Source organism: Oncorhynchus mykiss, chromosome 13 (assembly GCF_057628025.1).
Source record: "Oncorhynchus mykiss isolate SJ-2025 chromosome 13, ASM5762802v1, whole genome shotgun sequence".
NCBI classification, from domain to species: Eukaryota; Metazoa; Chordata; class Actinopteri; order Salmoniformes; family Salmonidae; genus Oncorhynchus; species Oncorhynchus mykiss.
The window spans coordinates 45,208,568-45,232,506 of record NC_143034.1 but is presented as its reverse complement, the minus strand read 5'-3'; the positions used below and the strand labels follow the sequence as shown (position 1 = coordinate 45,232,506).

The window sequence follows — 23,939 nt, the reverse complement described above, 5'->3', positions numbered from 1 at the left end:
TATTCTCAGCAGGGAATGATTATAACTCTATGAAGGTTTGAAGAGGGGAAGTAAGGGAGGGGAAGTAAGGGATGGAGAGAATAAATTGGAAAAAATAAATAAAAAATAAATTGGAAGGATGAAAGTGCTAATTTTGCTCCTCTGTATTCACTGCTGTCTTAATGCTCTTATTGTACCCTACCATTCCAATCATGAAGCTTTTCTTCCCCATACTGTCTATTCTAATAGATTCTACAAGGTCACTCCTTCTGCCGTGGACGGTCAGCAATTATACCGCTTATATTACCTTCTTCCAATACCCCCCTCTCTTACCACCTCTCCCCCCTCTCATATCACTATCTACCTCCCCCCCCCTCCCTCCCCCCCCCCTCCCTCCCCCCCCTCTTCTTCTTCCTCCGGAGTGGCAGGTGGTGGTTAGAGCGTTGGACTAGTAACCGAAAGGTTGCAAGATCAAATCCCAGTCGTTCTGCCCACTGTTCCTAGGCCGTCATTGAAAATAAGAATTTGTTCGTATCTGACTTGCCTAGTTAAATAGAGGTGAAATAAAAAAATCCACAACCCATGTCTGAGGAGATGAACGGTAAGTGGGAAACATTGTGTTTGCCTCAGAGGGACGGGGATGCTCCTCTCTTTCATCAGTGCCTCACACTTGGTTAGACATACACACTGCTTCCTTGTTTAAGCACATGGCTCCGTGGTCATCCGTGTTTTGTGTTGTTTAGTGCGCTTGGGATTAGGCCAGGGCACTGGGACGCCAGCTCAGGTTCATGTAAGAAGTTGCTAAAGGAGACTGGAATAATAACATTCAGGAGATGAAGAGATGCAGAGGAAACACAGAAACCGGCTCAGAGAGAAAGGAGAGGCTGACGCGTCTGTGCTAGGAGCGAGGGTATGTCGCCTCCCTATTTCTCAGTGTTGCACTTTTTGTTTGTGTACGCGTGTGCGTGAAAGAAAGAAACAGACTGTGTGTGTGTGTGTGTGAGACATTTTTGTTTGTTGACTTATTCATTTAGTACCGGAGCTCTTGGGAAGATGCAGTCGGACAGCTTGTTTACGTGTGTAGTGTTTTTTTTTTCTCAAGTTGAGGAGAAATCCCAGATGCCTACAGTACAGTGCCACTCGGCCCCAAGAGAGGAGAAGGAGAGCCTGAGAGATTGTTCAACTAGCAAACATATGGAACAGCTTCGTGGTTGCCTTCACTCCCTTTAGGATGCTGTAAAAGACAGAATTCCTCACGGTCTGTAAGCCTACTTTCCCACGAACACAGAGAAGCTTACACTTCTCCCTCCTTCCTCCTCCCCCTAATGTCTCAAGCCATCTCTCCAAAGACATCCGCATTCTCCGTCCTGATTCCTCACTTGGACAACGGTCCAATATATCTGACCGGATGGGAGACTGTGCTTTTCTTAGAAAAGGTCAGAGGTTGTCCAACACTGTATCCATGTTTACCCTCTAAGGAGAAAGATCTGTGTTATTCTTGATGTCTCATAGTAAAAACATTATTTTTCTTCCTCCTTGGTCTTTTTATAGAACAGTTGAGGTCCAAATGAGGGTCTCCCCATCCATCTTCTCTCCACTGTGGAATGAACGGTTGTGTTTGGGGCCCTTGTGTTTGGTTTTGATTTGTGTGTGTCTGTACAAGTGCCTGATCCTTTCTTATGTCGCATCCCTCCAATAGCGTTCCAGAACCTTGTAGAATATACGCCAAGGTGCATTGAACCCGTTCTGGTTCGTGGCGGCCCAACTCACCTGATTAAGACACGTTATGTTGGGGTTTCCTTTACTTTGGCAGTTCACCCGTAAATCAATGTGTAACTGAAGTATATAGGCCTCTAGCAGCACGTTTGCATTAGATGTGGAGTTAAGGAATGTCTGAGAACATGAAGTCAGCTCTTTGTAATGTGTGATCATAAACACTGATAACCGGCTCAGTTTAAACCCAGCTGTGTACCGTCATTTTTGGCAGACATTCTAACATATCTGTCTTATCCACTCCCAGGGTTATTGGTTGGTGCTTAGACAAAATAACAGGCAAGGAGACATAATAATTCCTTTATTAACTATGCAGGGATTTTAATCATTTGAATATTCCTGAACATTTAACAAAGGGGCTAAGCCAAACCCCCTAGCTCAGATATGATAGGGTCACCAAGCAGGAGAGAAATCCTGTGTGTATTGCCTTAAGGGTTTACCATTGCATCCCCTGCTGGCTGGAAGAAAACAGCTTCCTCACCCAGCCAGCTGTCTCCAACAGTCCTGGTTGGGTCTGTGCTCACTAACATTAAATCACAGATGTGAATAGCTCTCTCTCTCCTTTTCTCTCCCTTTCTCCCCCCCCCCCCGCTCTCTCTCGGTCTGTCTGTCTGTCTGTCTCTGTCTGTCTGTCTTATTTCTGTCTCTCTCATTGCTGTCTCTCTCTCTCATTTGTCTGTCTGTCTGTATGTCTGTCTCTCTCTCTCTCTCTCTCTCTCTCATTTCTCTGTCTGTCTCTCTCATTTCTCTCTGTCTGTCCTCATAAGACGTTACTCTAGTGTTCATTGTTGTTACACCATACTGGACATTCTACTGTGCATAGTGTTGTGTGTTATGACTCTGTATTAGAAGATGGCTCCCTCACATTAACCTAAATATACCAATTTAAAGGGGTTATCTCTTACAGATGCCGGCCCGGCTGTCAGTTTAGCAGATTACTATGGTGTGTGTGCAGAGCCGGTCCTGACCTCCCTGGGGCCCTAAGCAAAATTCTGCTAAGGGGCCCTCCTACCTGATCCGTGAGACATGTAAACCATTTGCCATTGCCACACAGTCACACCTGACACCCCAGTGCTCCCACTACAATCCTCCCTCCTTTAAAACAGTTTGCTCCATCTGTCGGTCTAAGAATAAGTAGACCTGTACAGAACAAAATTAGGTACAGTTGAAGTTGGAAGTTTACAAACACTTTAGCCAAATACATTTAAACTCAGTTTTTCACAATTCCTGACATTTAATCCTAGTAAAAATTCCCTGTCTTAGCTCAGTTAGGATCACCACTTTATTTTAAGAATATGAAATGTCTAGAATAATAGTAGAGAGACTGATTTATTTCAGCTTATATTTCTTTCATCACATTCCCAGTGGGTCAGAAGTTTACATACTCTCAATTTGTATTTGGTAGCATTGCTCTTAAATTGTTTAACTTGGGTCAAACGTTTGGGGTAGCCTTCCACAAGCTTCCTACAATAAGTTGGGTGATTTTTTTCCTCCCATTCCTCCTGACAGAGCTGGTGTAACTAAGTCAGGTTTGTAGGCCTCCTTGCTCGCACACGCTTTTTCAGTTCTGCCCACACATTTTCTATGGGATTGAGGTCAGGGCTTTGTGATGGCCACTCCAATACCTTGTCTTTGTTATCCTTCAGCCATTTTGCCACAACTTTGGAAGTATGCTTGGGGTCATTGTCCATTTGGAAGACCCATTTGCGACCAAGCTTTAACTTCCTGACTGATGTCTTGATGTTGCTTCAATATATCCACATAATTTTCCAACCTCAAGATGCCATCTATTTTGTGAAGTGCACCAGTCCCTCCTGCAGCAAAGCACCCCCACAACATGATGCTGCCATCCCCATGCTTCACGGTTGGGATGGTGTTCTTCAGCTTGCAAGTAAATATTAACATTAACATAAATAAGAAATTGTAGAAATATAAAATTTGGAAAATAATAAAATATAACACTGAGCTTTGGCTCTGCTGCCAGGTAATTAGTCCAGTCCTCACAATATTATACAATTAGCTTTGTCTATACAATGTAAACATAAGCCTATAGGCAATGCTTGCAGTTAGTATGTCTCAAACTAGTAAAATAAAACCTATACACCTGTGTAATTAACTTTGGTTCCCTCTACAGCCTGGGCATTTTCAGCATCAGCATGGGCACCAGTCTATCTGGACTGTGTGGAAGAAATGGAGAAACTATGTCACATAGTTAAGCAGTCATTTACACAAATGCACTTCTGCCATACAATCGTAAATGTCACTAAGTGTGTGAATGTTTGAATTAAAATCTTACCATCTAAATATTCCTCTTCTGCACTTTCTTGAGTCAAAATTATCAATGACGTCATCATAGGACATGTGTTTCCCCACGTCATGATTTATGTTCATGATGGCCAGACCACTCAAACGCTCATGATCTATGCTCATGATGGCCAGACCACTCAAACGCTCATGATCTATGCTCATGATGGCCAGACCACTCAAACGCTCATGATCTATGCTCATGATGGCCAGACCACTCAAACGCTCATGATCTATGCTCATGATGGCCAGACCACTCAAACGCTCATGATTTATGCTCATGATGGCCAGACCACTCAAACGCTCATGATCTATGCTCATGATGGCCAGACCACTCAAACGCTCATGATCTATGCTCATGATGGCCAGACCACTCAAACGCTCATGATCTATGCTCATGATGGCCAGACCACTCAAACGCTCATGATCTATGCTCATGATGGCCAGACCACTCAAACGCTCATGATTTATGCTCATGATGGCCAGACCATTCAAACCTTCCTGTGACATGGAAGACCTCAGGTAGCTTTTGATGAGCTTTCATTTTGAAAATCTCCTCTCTGCCGATGCTACTGTTACTGGTAGGGTGACTGTAATTCTTAGGGCCAACCAAAGGTTAGGAAAGAGTTCCTCCAGGTTGTTCTCACAGAGAAAGGAAGCAGGTCAAAGGCAGTCATCTTATCTGAAGGCAGATCAGGTCAATTCTGAATCTCGTGTACCAGATCACACACACACTGACGTCACAGTCATCTCTGAAGGTTAGAGTGTTTTCAACTTCCATACAGTGAGCCTTTAAAGATTCCCTGGACATCTGAGAGGCATTGCTGAAGATCAGCAGCACTCCATATTTGGTTTTCACCCGGTTGAGTGTTTCAAATCTCTCATCCATGGATGTCTCAGCAGAGTCGACCACAATGTTGAAGTAGTTGACTTCAAGGTGCCTCAGTCACTGGTTCATCACGAGCCTCATAGCTGAAATGCCTCTTGCTGTTTCTCAGACTCTTCTCTTTCAGAACAGCCTCCCCATTCATTTCTTCACAGATGCTTTTTGGCTGTTGTCTGGGCCTCAGAGTATCCCGTTTCCCAGTATGTAGTGAGGGAGGACTTTGCATTTGAGAATAAATTCACTGCGATATCCAACTGCATTGAGGCGGATTGGAGGAGCTTGTTCACCTTGTTTGTCATTGTCAGTATCTCACACCATACGACACTGCAAATCAAGAAGCGGTAGGACCCAACTTCCTCTGCAAGCACTTGTGCCTCCACTTTGGCCACAGGATCGTTGATCGTCTGTCTGGCTTCCAGTAACGCCTCCCGAACCTCAGAAGCCTGATACCTGATTGCATGAACACTTTGTAGTCTACTCTCCCATCTTGTGTCACTCCATGACTTCACGGTTTTGTTCACGTGTTTCTTCAAAACACTCCATCTTTGTGTGCCAGCTGAAAAGAAGGTGAAGAGCTTTTGCACATGCCCAAAAAACCCAACTGCATCTTTTGAAGATTTGGCAGCATCTACAATGACAAGGTTTAGAGTATGTGCTCCACATGGGACGAACACGGCTCTGGGATTGTTTCAGTAGTCTGGCTTGTACACCTTGGTGCTTGCCCTTCATGTTGGCCCCATTATCATACAGTAAGCTTTCCCTCTGAAAGCAGCAACTGTTCTATTAGGGTCTGAGCTGCTTGTATCTGATTCTGGCTGTACACCTCTGGTTGAGCTAGTACTGGCTGAGGCTGCCTGTACTTCACCTGGGTCTGTGTTAGTACTTGCTGAAGCTCCCAGTACTGGGTCTGTGTTAGTACTTGCTGAAGCTGCCAGTACTGGGTCTGTGTTAGTACTTGCTGAAGCCAGCTGTACTGGGTCTGTGTTAGTACTTGCTGAAGCTGCCAGTACTGGGTCTGTGTTAGTACTTGCTGAAGCTGCCAGTACTGGGTCTGTGTTAGTATTTGCTGAAGCCAGCAGTACTGGGTCTGTGTTAGTACTTGCTGAAGCTGCCAGTACTGGGTCTGTGTTAGTACTTGCTGAAGCAGCCAGTACTGGGTCTGTGCTAGTACTTGCTGAAGCAGCCAGTACTGGGTCTGTGTTAGTACTTGCTGAAGCTGCCAGTACTGGGTCTGTGTTAGTACTTGCTGAAGCTGGATGTGGATCAACTGATTCTGTGCTTGTACTGGCTGATGATCCAGCATCTCCTCTACTGACAAACTTAAGCATAGCACCTGTACATTATAGATAACAATACTATTATTAATTTTATCAGATGCATCAGGCCCATTCAAACTGTCTCCCTCAGATTTCCTTTTAAACATTTTCAAATATAAAACACTATATTTACTATGGCTTGGCTGAAGACTTGATGGTTATGTGCATCCATATTGCCCAGTACGCCCAGCTAATCAACATTTTTAATTCAATATATAAATCAATAGTCAATGTCAATCCATTGCTTTCCATCTTTTATTAGTCCCGAGTTGTAACTAAACCTTGACCGAGAGACAAGATAATCATTGTCTTGTTTTAAAATAATGTGCGCCTATGAGGAGTACCATCACGCCCGTATATGGTCAGGACTGGTGTCCACAGAGGTTGCTGTTGGAAAGCGCGAGTTTCATTTCGTGCACGCACATATGAACGCATGTTCAGGCGCCACGCAGTTATCTTTTCCGGACTGCAGTTTATAAACACAGTTTGCCCGTTGGCGTTTTATCAAACTTAATAAATAGTTATATTTCACTCTCTCTTTTGTCAGGCACAAAGTCACAGAACACAGCCCTGGAAGTGGCTGGAAAGCAAGCAAGCAAGACACAGACAGACCAAGAGATGGGGGGGGGGGGCTTGCGTAATTTGCAGGGTCATACGCAACATGCGTAGTGAGCGTATAGGGCCGTGCATATGCGCGCGTGTGTGTGTGGAATGTGTGTGTTTTACATGTTTCTGATTTGGGGCGTACAATCAGACATGGAGTCGACCGCCATCTCCCCATATGGTAGTGCCAATTAGGACATGGAAGTTTGGAGTGGATACAGGAATGAACCTGAGGGAGATTTGGCGTGGGTTTAGGAATGAGATGTTGTGGGAGAAGGGAAAGGGGAGAAAATAATGAGATGTTGTGACGGAAGGGAGAGAAGAAGAATGAAGGGAGAGTAGAAGAATGAGATGTGATGAGTGGGAGAAAGGAAGGGAGAGGAGAAGGAAAGGCAAAGACAAAGGATGTTCCCTTTGATTTCCTGTTATTGTCACATTTTGCCTAAAAGAGAGGCTGGCTCTCCCATGGCGAGCTTCAACAGTGTGATTTTAATTAGGAGGAGGAGCAAGAGAATGAGGGATCAAATCAAATGTATTTATAAAGCCCTTCCTACATCAGCTGATGTCACAAAGTGCTGTACAGAAACCCAGCCTAAAACAACCAAACAGCAAGCAATGCAGGTGGAGAAGCACGAGGGCTAGGAAAAACTCCATAGAAAGGCCAGAACCTAGGAAAAAACCTAGAGAGGAACCAGGCTATGAGGGGTGGCCAGTCCTCTTCTGGCTGTGCCGGGTGGAGATTATAACATAACATGGCTAAGATGTTAAAATGTTCATAGATGACCAGCAGGGTCAAATAATAATAATCACAGTGGTTGTCGAGGGTGCAACAGGTCAGCACCTCAGAAGTAGATGTCTTGGCTTTTCATAGCCGATCATTCAGAGTATCTCTACCGCTCCTGCTGTCTGTAGAGAGTTGAAAACAGCAGGTCTGGGACAGGTAGCACGTCCGGTGAACAGGTCAGGGTTTCATAACAGCAGGCAGAACAGTTGAAACTGGAGCAGCAGCACTGCCAGGTGGACTGGGGACAGCAAGGAGTCATCAGGCCAGGTAGTCCTGAGGCGTGGTCCTCAGAGAGAGAGAAAAAAAGAGAGAATTAGAGAGAGCATACATAAATTCACACAGGACATTGGATAAGACAGGAGAAATACTCCAGATATAACAGACTGACCCTAGCCCCCGACACATAAACTATTGCAGCATAAATACTGGAGGTTGAGACAGGAGGGGTCGGGAGACACTGTGGCCCCGTCCGATGATACCCCCGGACAGGGCCAAACAGGAAGGATATAACCCCACCCACTTTGCCAAAGCACAGCCCCCACACCACTAGAGGGATATCTTCAACCACCAACCTACTATCCTGAGACAAGGCAGATTATAGCCCACAAAGATCTCCCCCACGGCACAACCCAAGGGGGGGGCGCCAACCCGGACAGGAAGATCACGTCAGTGACTCAACCCACTCAAGTGACGCACCCCTCCTAGGGACGGCATGGAAGAGCACCAGTAAGCCAGTGACTCAGCCCCTGTAATAGGGTTAGAGGCAGAGAATCCCAGTGGAGAGAGGGGAACCGGCCAGGCAGAGACAGCAAGGGCGGTTCTTTGCTCCGGTGCCTTTCTGTTCACCTTCACACTCTTGGGCCAGACTACACTCAATCATAGGACCTACTGAAGAGAGGAGTCTTCAATAAAGACTTAACGTTCGAGACCATTCCATAAAAATTGAGCTCTATAGGAGAAAGACCTGCCTCCAGCTGTTTGCTTAGAAATTCTAGGGACAATTAGGAGGCCTGCGTCTTGTGACCGTAGCGCACGTGTAGGTATGTACGGCAGGACCAAATCGGAAAGATTAGGTAGGAGCAAGCCCATGTAATGCTTTGTAGGTTAGCAGTAAAACCTTGAAATCAGCCCTTGCCTTAACAGGAAGCCAGTGTGGAGAGGCTAGAACTGGAGTAATATGATCACATTTTCTGGTTCTAGTCAAGATTCTAGCAGCCGTATTTAGCACTAACTGAAGTTTATTTAGTGCTTTATCCGGGTAGCCGGAAAGTAGAGCATTGCAGTAGTCTAACCTAGAAGTGACAAAGCATGGATACATTTTTCTGCATCATTTTTGGACAGAAAGTTTCCGATTTTTGCAATGCTACTTCGATGGAAAAAAGCTGTCCTTGAAACAGTCTTGATATGTTCGTCAAAAGAGAGATCAGGGTCCAGAGTAACACCGAGGTCCTTCACAGTTTTATCTGAGACGACTGTACAACCATCAAGATGAACTGTCAGATTCAACAGAAGATCTTTGTTTCTTGGGATGTAGAACAAGCATCTCTGTTTTGTTTAAAAGTAGAACATTTGCCTCCATCCACTTCCTTATGTTGGAAACACAGGCTTCCAGGGAGGGCAATTTTGGGGCTTCACCATGTTTCATCGAAATGTCCAGCTGAGTGTAAGGAAGGAGGAATGGAGGTGTTCACCAGGCTGGGACCGTGGTGCCGGGAGAGAGAGAGAGGGAAGTTGAGGGAACTTGTGACCCCTGAGCGTGTATCGACATTTGTGCGCTGCAGGAGGGATCTCTATTGTCATTGAATGTTTTTCTTTGAGTTTTTTAGGTGTGTTTGTCTGTTTTGTGTACATAGGCTTCATGCTCCAGCACTTTCACTTCTGTGAAGTCTTCCCTCCCCAACTGGGGAGACAATCACTATTTCCCCCTCAAAACTCACTGTGGAGTATTTTCATACAATTTATGTTCATTATCCAACTGCCCGCCCACATTTTCCTTCTAACGCACACAGTAGCAGTGCGTGTGCGTGTGCGTGTGCGTGTGTGTATTGATGTGTGAATATGCAAACCCCCAGCGGCAGTTAATGTAGACAAGCAAATGTAAAGTCTCTCGTTCCCTTTTGGGGGTGAGTGTCAATTCAACCTTGAGAGAGAAATAACACGAGAGTGAGAGAGACACAATACACTGCCTCAGGGAGGGAGGGGGAGGGGGAAGAGAGTAAACATGCATAAGATAAATGGCGGCTCATCATGTTAGTTGACGGTTTATGGAGACTCCATGTAGTTATTTGTCTAATGCAGCCTGTCCACTGCTCAACAACACGTAGGATATATCTGGATACCGTATACCCAGTGACACAAACACATTCCTTCTCACTGGGCTCTCCTTCCATCCCATCCACACATGGAGACACGACCCTCCGTGCTCAGCTGTCCTGCTTTAGGACAGGGTTGGGGGTCAAATCCATTTAAATCTCATTCAATCCAGGAAGTGCGCTGACATTCTTATTCCAATCCTCTTCCATGCTTTTCACGGCTCGATTCAATCCGTATCGCAGAAGATCAGCGTTAAAGGCAATGTTTTCCTGCGTACGTGGATACTGCATTCACGGTGAATTGCTGCATATGTTGGCTCAATCGGAAATTACCTTTCAATTTCAACTACGCTACAACACAGATCCTCCGCACTACAGACTGAATCTAGCCCTTGGTTTACTTTCTGAACTGGTCCCCATGCTCCCTTGTCCTGCCCCTACATCCAGCCCCATGCTCCCCAGCTAGCAATGAGGAATCGGCCCAGAAGCTGTCCTCTTCCGGGGGCCTGGAACTGATTGAATCGGCCCGGAATCGGGTTTCGAGACTCGGCCAGGAATCAAAATGAATGACTGCCCAGAATCGGCCCGTTTCCGTCTACCAGAATTCAGCCGACTTTGCCGGCATCTTGCCAGAAACCCACAGAAGCAGCCCGGTTCAATATTACTATTATATATACATACAAATTATACCCGTCCACACAAAATGAATATGTCTCTGAGGAAACGCCATACACCTGGTGACCGTGCATGCGCCTAGCCCACCACAGGAGTCACTACAGAGCTATGGGACAAGGAGATCCCGGCCGGCCAAACCCTCCCATAACTCAGACGACGCTGGGGCAATTCTGCGTCGCCTCATGGCGTGTAATCATCTGCCAGAGAATATCCCCAATCGGCCCGAGCCCCAAGTCATACGTTTGGGCTTGTTTTTTTATTTTACCTTTATTTAACTAGGCAAGTCAGTTAAGAACAAATAATTATATTCAATGATGGCCAAGGAACAGTGGGTTTACTGTCTTGTTCAGGGGCAGAATGACAGATTTTTACCTTGTCAGCTGGGGGATTTGATCTTGCAACCTTTCGGTTGCTAGTCCAATGCTCTAGCCACTAGGCTACTGAGTCCTCTGACACGTAGCTGGAATCGGCCCAGATCCACTGGGCAGGCTGGGTCCTCTGTCCTGCTCCTTCTCCAGGCCCATGCTCCCCTGTCCTGACCCGACCTCCAGCCCCATGCTCCCCTGTCCTGACCCTACCTCCAGCCCCATGCTTCCCTGTCCTGACCCTACCTCCAGCCCCATGCTCCCCTGTCCTGACCCGACCTCCAGCCCCATGCTCCCCTGTCCTGACCCGACCTCCAGCCCCATGCTTCCCTGTCCTGACCCGACCTCCAGCCCCATGCTTCGCTGTCCTGACCCTATCTCCAGCCCCATGCTTCCCTGTCCTGACCCTACCTCCAGCCCCATGCTCCCCTGTCCTGACCCTACCTCCAGCCCCATGCTTCCCTGTCCTGACCCTACATCCAGCCCCATGCTCCCCTGCCCTGCCTCTACATCCAGCCCCAAGCTCCCCTGCCCTGCCTCTACATCCAGCCCCATGCTCCCCAGGAGGACCAGTGTTTCTCTGGCTGCTGAGGTTACATTGAGTCACAGCTGGCCCCTCAGTCCTCACCAGGACACACACTCCACTGCTCTGCTCTGTCTGTTGGGAGACTACATACACAGATGGTCCAGAATCTGTTGGGTAAGAGGATGGACATTCTATTATATCTCTGAATATACACTCCAAGCTCTTTGGTCAGAATGCAAGTATTTAACAGAGTGAAATTTCTGCCTTGCAATTTCTCTCAGGCTCACCTGTAAACATCACAACTGTAAATGTAAATAAGGACTACTCCAGGTTGCTGCGAGTTTGTCATTTTCAACTGTAGCTGGGCTCTTGTGTATTTGAGTGAGTATGTTGAGGGGCAGACAGCTGTTTCTATGTGTGTATGGCTGTGAATCGTGACGGGTATGGTTGAGTGCACGCTTGTACAAGCATTTGTTAGTGTTGAGGTTGGCAGGCCGGCTCATTCTAGTAACACAGAGAGTGATAGACATAGAATGATTGAGAAAGGGAAGGCCAGGATGTGGGGGGTTGGTAGGATGGTAGGGGAGAGGCAGCTGGAGCCATATGCCCATGTTGGAGGCTCTCGCATGGGCATGTGGTGGTATGACGGCCCCAGGCTGCTAGTTCTTTCCATGGAGCTCCACGCCTTTGAGTGCAGAAAGAGGCTAATCCTGACTGCAAGGCAGAGGACACTCTGGCCATCTAACATGGTGCCTTCTCTCTGTTCACAATCACTTTCTGTTACTTTTTCACTGTCACACATAAACGTATTCCACCTCTAGCTCACACATAGTTGCACACGTGTGAACGCACACACACACACACACACACACACACACACACACACACACACACACACACACACACACACACACACTTTGCTCGCTTTCACTTTCCTCCTCCACATGCACACACACACACACCTACTGTACACACACATGGCACACAGATATAACACACACACACTCACACCTTCCCATTTCAGAGAGAGAGCATGTTAACATCCAGGGGTCTGTTACCCAGATCTTCCTTTCACACGGTGATGACTCAATGACAGGTGTCACTCGAGATGCCCCTCTGTCACGGCTAGCGCTGACAGATAAGAGAAACACAATGCACATTCAAGAAACAGACAACTGGATTGGGTTTACACGGCAGAAACTTCCCAAAAAAGAACTCGTATATGGCTAACAGGTGTTGGAGCACTCAGAAAAACAGACATATTTATCTTCTAACGCTCAGACTTTATTCAAACACATATACTGACATCTGCCGGATCCTCAGTGTCGTCTTCCTCAGATGAAAAGATCCCCGTCTGTGTCACACTGTACTTACTCTAAGTTACAAGTCACTTAGTGCCGTTTATTAGCCTTGGACCGGGTGATTGTATGGTATGTGTCTAAGTGTGTCTAGGGATAACAGATAGCAGAGGGATAACAGATAGCAGAGGGATAACAGATAGCAGAGGGATAACAGATAGCAGAGGGATAACAGATAGCAGAGGGATAACAGATAGCAGAGGGATAACAGGTAGCAGAGGGATGACAGATAGCAGAGGGATGACAGATAGCAGAGGGATGACAGATAGCAGAGGGATGACAGATAGCAGAGGGATGACAGATAGCAGAGGGATAACAGATAGCAGAGGGATAACCGATAGCAGAGGGATAACCGATAGCAGAGGGATAACAGATAGCAGAGGGATAACAGATAGCAGAGGGATAACCGATAGCAGAGGGACAACAGATAGCAGAGGGATAACAGTGAGGGTTCTATAAAGACAGTGTGTATAATGATGTCATGCAGGAGAGGAAAGGCCAGAGCCAGACAAGAATCCAGACGGTTTGAAGGACAAACTGCCTAATGGCTCTATGTGTTAATGTCAGCTCAGCTCCTCTCCTCACTCTCAATATGTCCTCATGATACGTATTCATACATGTCAGGTATGAAGTGTTAGCACTGGTGCAGTACTCACTTTTCTGTTTTGGAAATTATATACATATACATATATATATTATATATATACATATACAAACTTATACAAAAGTTTGGGGTCACTTAGAAATGTCCTTGTTTTTGAAAGAAAAGCAAAAATGTTTTTGTCAATTTTAAAAATAACATCAAATTGTTCAGAAATAGAGTGTAGACATTGTTAATGTTGTAAATGACTATTGTACTGGAAATGGCTGATTTCTTATGGAATATCTACATAGGCATACAGAGGCCCATTATCAGCAACCATCACTCCTGTGTTCCAATGGCACGTTGTGTTAGCTAATCCAAGTTTATCATTTTAAAAGACTAATTGATTATTAGAAAAACATTTTGCAATTATGTTAGCACAGCTGAAAACTATTGTTCTGATTAAAGAAGCAATTAAACTAACTGTCCTTCTTTAGACTAGTTGAGTATCTGGAGCATCAGCATTTATGTGCAGCAATCCTAGTAAACACACTTGTGGGAACGTAAGCACACACACACACACACACACACACACACACACACACACACACACACACACACACACACACTAACACTAACAAAAACACACTAACACTAACAAAAATACACACACTAACAAAAACACTCTAAAACAGCAGTATGCACAGCATTCCTGACATGTACAGTACCTCCTCTATCCCAGGCAGACCTTTTATGGTCACAGTGATCAATACTGCACATGTTTTATAGTGAGTCCAGGAAGGCAGCTTCAAACATTCCCATCTCTAACTCTCACTCACTCACTCCTCTCCTCTCCTCTCCTCTCCTCTCCTCTCATCTCCTCTCCTCTCCTCTCCTCTCCTCTCCTCTCCTCTCCTCCCCTCCCCTCTCCTCTCCTCTCCTCTCCTCTCCAGGGGTCTGAGGAGCTCCAGCACAAGGGTTGTGTGCGTATGGGCCCTAGTGAAAAGTAGTATGTAGGGAATAGGCCATTTGTGACAAATCCTACAGTATGTCTACTAACAGCCAACAGCCAAGCGTCCACTCCCTCCAGCGTTCAGCAGACCATTCTTGGCCTCCCTCTATCTGGGCTCCCAACCTTCCTGTGAGGGGGAAGGAAGGCGCTGTGGATCTCCTTTTAAACCTCAGCCCAAGCTCTTATTTCATGGTTGGGTTTACCTTTCAGTTCGACTCACAATGAGCCATGCACCATTGGAGCTACTTAGCAGGAAGGTGTCACTCTGTGCAGAAGGCAACCTGGCTCTGGACACCTGTTCCCTCACCCCCCCTCACACTCCCCTGGAGGCAGGCAGGACAGTTAGGGTTCTGCTCCAGTGCCTTGGCTAATGTGGGTCTACGGTGTGACTCCATGCTCCACTTGTTTTGGCCAGGCCGCCTGCTGGTTTAACTGGTGCAGTTGGACTGGCTGCCTGGAGCCCACGGCTAACTGACATAGACAGGAGTCATCTCTCCCACACACACATCCATTTTAATATAGCACTACACACAACACAACACCACACCACACCACACTACACTACACAATGCCATTTACACACCAGAACAACACCGTTAAGTCAACACAATCTGCACCTCACAGACAGGAGCAAGAGGATTTATTCCCCAAAAAGAGAGAGCGAGTGTGTGTGTGTTAGTGAGTGTAAAATGTGTTCTGCTCAATTCCTATTGGGATTATTTTGTCTCTCCTCTCTGCTACATTTGAGCATCTTTTTCTTTGGTTTGATATCCTATTGTTGTACAGTACAGCCCCTCAAAATACCCCCATTTATATCACTGTGCTGAAACTGTGTTGTTGGGTTGGAACGTGTATTCATTTGGGGTATACCAGAGAGTAGAATGGATCTAATGCATGTGGAGATTGCAGTCTGTCTCAATTTCAGAGAGAACACTTGTTTGGATTTAGGCTTTTCTATCTGTCTCCTCTCCTCTCCTCTCCATGATTGATCTGTGACTCCTTCTGTTGAACTTGAAGAAGCAAAGCTTCTAACTGTACTATCTCTACATTCCCTGTCAAAATCCTCTCTCATCCGCTTTCATGATAAGAAATTGCACGCTCATATTTCTTTGCTTCCTTCAACATTTTTGAGACATGTTGGTAGACAGTATGTTATGTATAATCTCCTTTCATAATTGACTAATTTTCTCTTTCTCTCTCTCCCTCTCCCTCTCTCATCCCCCTGTCTTCATCACTCCCTATTCTTCTCTCTCCTCTCTCTCTCCCTCTGTCTTCATCTCTCTCTCTCACACTCTCACTCACACTCGTTCTCTCTTTCTCTCTTTCTCTGTGTGTGTGTAGAGTCTGTGAGCAGGTGAGTGCGGGACCCTGTCTGCCCCACTGTCCAGTGACATAATGAGCTGGAGCTTCCTCACGCGGCTGCTGGAGGAGATCCACAACCACTCCACCTTCGTGGGGAAGCTGTGGCTCACCGTGCTTGTTGTCTTCCGCATCGTCCTCACCGCCGTCGGGGGAGAGTCCATCTACTACGACGAGCAGAGCAAGTTCGTCTGCAACTCGGGCCAGCCGGGCTGCGAGAACGTCTGCTACGACGCCTTCGCGCCGCTATCGCACGTCCGCTTCTGGGTCTTCCAGATCATCCTGGTGGCCATGCCATCTCTCATGTACATGGGCTACGCCGTCAACAAGATCGCCCAGCTGGACAAGGGCGGGGGAGGAGTGGCCACTGAGACAGAGGAAGGGGGTGGAGGGGGATACACCCATCGGAGGCCCAGGAAGATCTGCTTCGGGGCGCGGCAGCACCGGGGTATAGAGGAGGACCAGGACCAGGACCAAGAGGATGACCCTATGATCTACGAGGTGCCTGAGCCCGAGCCCCCTCGCCGGGTCGACCCGTTGGCCCCGCGGCCCAAGCCCAAGGTACGCCATGACGGGCGGCGGCGTATCCAGGGAGACGGGCTGATGCGTATCTACGTGCTGCAGCTGGTGACTCGCACGGCGCTGGAGGCGAGCTTCCTGGCGGGCCAATACCTGCTGTACGGATTCCGTGTCATTCCCGTGTTCGTGTGCTCCTTCAAGCCCTGCCCCCACAGCGTGGACTGCTTCGTGTCGCGGCCCACGGAGAAGACCATCTTCCTGCGCATCATGTACGGCGTCACGGTGCTCTGCCTCACCCTCAACGTGTGGGAGATGCTGCACCTGGGCATCGGGACCATCTGTGACATCCTCCGCCGTCGCCGCTGCCCGCCCCAGGAGGACGAGTACCAGCTGGGGCTGCTGGGACCCAGCGTGGGGGTCTCCGTGGGGGTGCCAGTCCCGGAGCCGGGCACGGGGGGAGGGGTGGTGGGGGACGGGGGTGCTGACTACGTGGGGTACCCGTTCTCGTGGAACGCCCCGTCGGCTCCACCGGGCTACAACATCGTGGTGAAGCCGGAGCAGATCCCCTACACGGACTTGAGCAACGCCAAGATGGCGTGCAAACAGAACCGGGCCAACATTGCCCAGGAGGAGCAGCAGCAGTTTGGGAGCAACGAGGACAATTTCCCCACGGGAGGGGAGGCCCGCGTGGCCCTCAACAAGGACATGATCCTGCATGCCCATGACCAGCTAGAGGCAGCCATCCAGGCCTACAGCCAGCAGCACAGGGCAGAGGAACACCTGGGGGACAACCATGATGACAAGCCCCAAAGCAACATCACCCAGGCCCAGCCACAGCCACAGCCTCACAAGGAGCGCAAGCACCGCTTCAAACATGGCAAGGGGGGCAGCAGTGGAGAAGGGACTGGGAGCAGCAGCAACAGCAGTAGTGGCAAGTCAGGGGTGGGCAAGCCTTCTGTGTGGATTTGACCATGTACACACACACACACACACACACACACACACACACACACACACACACACACATACACACTCCAGCACTGACGGAGACCCATATCTCTGTAGAGTATGTGTCAGTGAGGGAAGGGGTGGCCCCGAAAACTCCAGGACCGGCCCTGAACGGAGGGCTGAGGTAGTGGGATGTCATGTTGTCTTTCTGTGGATATTTCAACACCATGTTGTGCCTTTAAAAAATCCCAGAAGCTAGAGGAGACTAGCCTACAGTAGTAGTATGTCAGTGTGGACAGGTGTGTCAGGAGCATTAGTGATTTTGCAGCAGGCAGTTGTTTGTCTGGGCTGTCGCTGTCTAACCTAAAACACCCCGACACAACTCTCTGAAACAGTCTCTAGTGTTTCTGAACTCTTCCAATTCAGGCAGACACTTGTTCTCTGTTGTCTTCCTACTGTCCCTGTCTTCCAGTAGCCTGACGACTCACACTAAATGATTCTGTAGTTTGGTGCATACTTTAGTCTGAGCCTGCCATCATTGAAGTCGTTTGTGGTGACGAAGGGCACATGGGGCATTGTACAAAACCAAGTCACCAGCGATTGGATCGTCTCTAACCAATCGGAGTCCATGGGCGCCGCTTTACCCACTTGTGTTCTGGCTCTGGCCCAACCCATCGGTTTCTGGACCAATCAGATGGCCTCGAATGTGTTTGCATTCGGTGAAGGGTACTCCGATCCAGACTCATTGAGGCGAAGGAACTAACATCCGTGGGCGTGGCTTAGCGTTTGACCGGATCAAGGATTCTGGGCAGCCAGGCAAGTCTTCCAGAGGATATTGGGCTGAGAAAATGACTCTATCGTTATCATCATCTTTTTTTTTTTCTGATCCATTTATTTATATCCCGTCCATTCTCTTGGTGATCCTGATTTCCATTCCAGATTTCGATCAAGCTAATCTGTCGGGCTGAATTTCTGCAAAGTCACAGGCTTCGTAATACATTGGCATCAGAATGAATGGACATCATAATGCAATGAACGACATCGTAATACAAAGACAGTTGAAAACAATTACTTTATAATGCACTGACATCATAATGCAATGGCATCATAATGCAATGACTTCATAATGCAATGACATCATAATGCAATGGCTTCATAATGCAATGACTTCATAATGCAATGACTTCATAATGCAGGGTTAATAATGAAAAGGTCAATCATAATGTGTATGTTCACCTTCCCTGAAGGCTATTGTGTATCTATTTTTGTCTCCAAGGTCACTGATGTTTAGTGTGTGGGACTTGATATTTGACCCAGGCCAAGTCTTTGAGTGCATGCATCTTCCAGGTGGAGGGACAGTTCATGGCTTGATCAGATGAAAGTGGTCAGCGATATGGTTGATGTAGACGGAGTCTGGTGAAGAGGGCTACTCTTGCGCCCACTGGAGTTCCCCCTCCTTCACAATGAATTAATACTATTTATTGACAACTCCCTCTGTAAACCTGCAATCTTTTCACTTTATTTTCTCTGTGTTTCTCTGTCTCTAGTTCTCTCCAGTTTGGACCTGTGTAAGGTCTCTCAGTACTGGGTTGGCATTTTATCTGTCTGATTAATGAGTGCCCCCTGGTGGTACAGCTTTTAAACTGAGGATTTATCATCCCCTAAGTACGATATTGCTTACTTTAATTTGGTATCTTACTAGTACTTACTAATTTTGAGTTACCAATGATCACCCAGCATTCCAAACACCTGAAGTTAGTCTCTCCAGTTACACAGTAGGCCACAGTTTCCTTTTCAACCTCTTCCTTACAAGTATCTTCCGTACAAATGTTCTGAGACCAACAAGGCTGCAATAAAAACAACTCTCTAAGCTAGGTAGTGTTGATGATCTTCCTCTCTGTTCTCCTCTGTCCAAGTATTTCTCTGAACTGCCATATAGGCTGTGTGTCCTAAATTGCACCCTATTCCCTATGGACCCCGGGCAAAAGTACTGCAATATATAGGGAATAGGGTGCCATTTGAGATGAAGCTTTAGAGACCAAACACTGTTCGTGTGATGAAGGCAGCGTCACCGCCATTGCCAAGACAACGTTGGGCTACTATGCAGCCAGGTTGTCATGTAGCTTTGCCAAGGAATACTGTGGCCATGCTACCTGAATCACAGAGGAGAAGAACATGTGTATGACCAATCCTTTGTATTTTTTTTAAAAGTCTCTATTTTTTTTGATTATGTCTAAGTGTGTTTTGGTGTGTTTTGGGAGGTCTAATGTAGCAGAGGTGAAATTGTTTTTTTGGGTGTTTTTTTGACCAGTCGTGTTTTTCAAACTTTTTTTTCGTCAATAAAGATTTCTAAAATTAACAAAAGATTGTATTTACAGATATCTTCTAGAATTGGTTATTTTATTGCCTTCAAATTATAAAGATAATTTATTTTTATAGGTACAGTAGTTGTGTATCATGTTGTTGATGTGTAAAATAATAAATACAATTGCCAAATGTATCCTTGTATGGAAATAGACTCGTATTTGCAATGTAGAAAACTTCTGGGCCCATATTCAGAAATCATCTCAGGGTAGTGAGTGCTGATCTAAGATCAGTTTGGCCTTTTAGATTGTAATTACACTCCGTGTACAACACATTATGAACACCTGCTCTTTCCATGACATAGACTGACCAGCTGAATCCAGGTGAAAGCTCGGATCCGTTATTAATCCCACTTGAATCAGTGTCGATGAAAGGGATGAGACTGGGTCAAGAAGGAGTGGGGGGGGTGAAGGTATTCTTCATGTTGTGTACACTGAGATATTAGGAAGGTATTCTTAATGTTTTGTACACTGAAGACCAGCATTACTACTCTGAGACGCTTTGTAAATACCGGCCCTGGCCTGTGTCTTACTAAAAAAGCTCTGAGTAGTGAGTTGTACTGACCAACTGTGTGTATAAGAGCATGACGGGTTTTTGGAATGGGGGAGAAACGGACAAATCTTTCTTGGCTCTGCTCGACAGTAACTTTTCCCAATTTTAGGACTAATAATCCTGCTCTTTCTGTCCTAGTTGTAGTGTTGGTTTATTATGGGTAGACCTTTCTCCTGATAGGCCTCTCTTAAATCTCACTAGCCTATGTAAACTAACAGTACTTCATAACCTATAGTAACCAATTCAAATGAAACAAAAATGCACTCCCTGTAAGTAATAATCCTATATTCTATTGCACATGTTCAGTGTCCATGGTGATAAGGCAGGCACAAATGACAGGATGTACTCCGTCCAGTCCGCTTCTCCTCTGGCAGTGATTGGCTGATTGGCATGGATGCCAGGCAACTACTCACTCTGCTCTGATCCCAGCAATCCGCAGGTGAGTTATATCAACCGCCCAATGAATTCAAATCACATTTTATTGGTCGCATACACATATTTTGCCGATGTTGACGCAGTTGCAGCAAAATGCTTATGTTTCTAGCTCCAACAGTGTAGTAATACCTGACAATACAAAAAAATACACAAAAATCGAATTAAGAAATATCACAACGATCAATGTCAGACTATCAATATACTGTATATGTGTATAGACATTATGGACAGTATATGAATAGAATCGGTGTGTACAGCAGTAGTTACAGTTGAAGTCGGAAGTTCACATACAGCTTAGCCAAATACATTTAAACTCAGTTTTTCACAATTCCTGACATTTAATCCTAGTAAAAATTCCCCGTCTTAGGTCAGTTAGGATCACCACTTTATTTTAAGAATGTGAAATGTCAGAATAATAGTAGAGAGAATTATTTATTTCAGCTTCTATTTCTTTCATCACATTCCCTGTGGATCAGAAGTTTACATACACTCAATTAGTATTTGGTAGCATTGCCTTTAAATTCTTTAACTTGGGCCAAACGTTTCGGGTAGCCTTCCACAAGCTTCTCACAATATGTTGGGTGAATTTCGGCCCATTCCTCCTGACAGAGCTGGTGTAACTGAGTCAGGTTTGTAGGCCTCTTTGCTTGCACACGTTTTTTCAGTTCTTCCCACTCATTTTCTATAGGATTGAGGTTAGGGCTTTGTGATGGCCACTCTAATACCTTGACTTTGTTGTCCTTAAGCCATTTTGCCACAACTTTGGAAGTATGCTTGGTGTCATTGTCCATTTGGAAGACCCATTTGCAACCAAACTTTAACTTCCTGTCTGATGTCTTGAGATGTTGCTTCAATATAACCACATCATTTCCCCTGCCTCATGATGCCATCTATTTTGCGAAGTGCACCAGTCCTTCCTGCAGCAAAGCACCCCCACAACATGATGTTGCCACCCCCACAACATGATGTTGCCACCCCCGTGCTTCACAGTAGGGATGGTGTTCTTCGGCTTGCAAGTCTCCCCCTTTTTCCTCCAAACATCATGATGGTCATTATGGCCAAACAGTTCTATTTTTGTTTCATCAGACCAGAGGACATTTTTCCAAAAAGTATGAGCTTTTTTATGGCGGTTTTGAAGCAGTGGCTTCTTCCTTGCTGAGAGGACTTTCAGGTTATGTCGATATAGGACTCATTTACCTGTGGATATAGATACATTTGTACCTGTTTCCTCCAGCATCTTCACAAGGTCCTTTGCTGTTGTTCTGGGATGGATTTGTACTTTTCGCACCAAAGTACGTTCATCTCTAGGAGACAGAACGCGTCTCCTTCCTGAGCGGTAGGACAGCTGCGTGGTCCCATGGTGTTTATACTTGCATACTATTGTTTGTACAGATGAACGTGGTACCTTCAGGCGTTTAGAAATTGCTCCCAAGGATGAACCAGACTTGTGGAGGTCTACAATTTTTTTCTGAGGTCTTGGCTGATTTCTTTTGATTTTCCCATGATGTCAAGCAAAGAGGCTCTGAGTTTGAAGGTAGGCCTTGAAATGAATCCACAGGTACACCTCCAATTGACTCAAATTATGTCAATTAGCTTATCAGAAGCCTCTCAAGCCATGACATAATTTTCTGGAATTTGTGATAGAGTGATACAGTGATAAGTGAAAAAATCTGTCTGTAAACAATTGTTGGAAAAATGACTTGTAGATGTCCTAACCGACTTGCCAAAACTATAGTTTGTTAACAAGAAATTTGTGGAGTGGTTGAAAAACGAGTTTCAATGACTCCAACCTATGTAAACTTCTGACTTCAACTGTACATATGAAGTGGGAAAAACAGTGTGTAAACATGATTTCAAGTGACCAGTGTTCCATGACTATGTACAGTGCATTCGGAAAGTTTTCAGATCCCTATCCTTTCTCCCCATTGTGTTTCATTACAGCATTATGAGACTTGAAATTGAGCTCAGGCGCATCCTGTTCCCATTGATCGTCCTTGAGATGTTTCTACAACATGATTGAAGTCCACCTGTGGTAAATTCAATGGATTGGACATGATTTGTAAAAGCACATACCAGTCTATATACAGTGCATTTGTTAATTATCTAGACCCCTTCCCTTTTTCCTAATTTCGTTACATTACAGCCTTATTCTAAAATGGATTAAATAAATAACAATCCTCATTCATCTACACACAATACCCCATAATGACAATGTGAACATAAAAAATAAAAAAAATCCAAACTTATTAAGTGTAAAAAACATTAATACCTTATTTACATAAGTATTCAGACCCTTTGCTATGAGACTCGGAAAGGTACACAGTTGACAGTGCATGTCAGAGCCAAAGCCTAGCCACGAGGTCAAAGGAATTGTCCGTAGAGCGCTGAGACAGGATTGTGTCGAGGCACAGATCTGGAGAAGGGTACAAAAAAATGGTCCCCAAGAACACAGCGGCCTCCATCATTCCTAAATGGAAGAAGTTTGGAACCACCAAGACTCTTCCTAGAGCTGGCCGACTGGCCAAACTGAGCAATCGGGGGAGCAGGGCCTTGATCAGGGAGGTGACCAAGAACCCAATGATCACTCGGACAGAGCTCCAGAGTTCCTCTGTGGAGATGGGAAAACCTTCCAGAAGGACAACCAGATCTGCAGCACTCCACCAATCAGACCTTTATGGTAGACTGTCCAGACGGAAGCCACTCCTCAGTAAAAGGCACAACAAGAAACAAGATTCTCTGGTCTGATGAAACCAAGATTGAACTCTTTGGCCTGAATGCCAAGTGTCACAAATGGAGGAAAACTGGCACCATCCCTACGGTGAAGCATGGTGGTGGATGAACGGAGCAAAGTACAGAGAGATTATTGATGAAATCCTGCTCCAGAGCGCTCAGGGCCTCAGACTGGGGCAAAGGTTCACCTTCCAACAGGACAACGACCCTAAGCACACAGCCAAGACAATGCAGGAGTGGTTTAGGGACAAGTCTCTGAATGTCCTTGAGTGGCCCAGCCAGAACCCGGACTTGAACCTGATCGAACATCTCTGGAGAGACCTGAAAATAGCTATGCAGCAACACTCCCCACCCAACCTGACAGAGCTTGAGAGAATCTGCAGAGAAGAATGGGAGAATCTCCCCAAATACAGGTGCTTATAGCGTCATACCCAAGAACACTCAAGGCTGCAATCGCTGCCAAAGGTGCTTCAAGAAAGTACTGAGTAAAGGGTCTGAATACTTCTGTAAATGCAATATTTAAGTTTTTTATTTTTTATACATTTGCAAAAAAAAT

At 46.1% G+C, this 23,939-nt stretch overlaps 1 protein-coding gene across 2 annotated transcripts in view; it reads left to right on the top strand.

Annotated features, from left to right (window-relative positions):
- Positions 1–19,802, top strand: part of LOC110486220 (gap junction gamma-1 protein) — a 45,195-nt gene extending 25,393 nt beyond the window's left edge. For both annotated transcript variants that reach the window (XM_021557661.3, XM_021557660.3), the window contains exon 2: positions 15,818–19,802. In XM_021557661.3, the coding sequence (XP_021413336.3) occupies positions 15,872–17,323 (1,452 nt within the window). In that variant the 5' untranslated portion in view covers positions 15,818–15,871 and the 3' untranslated portion in view covers positions 17,324–19,802. The remainder of the gene's footprint in view (positions 1–15,817) is intronic.
- The last annotated feature ends 4,137 nt before the right edge of the window (positions 19,803–23,939 follow it).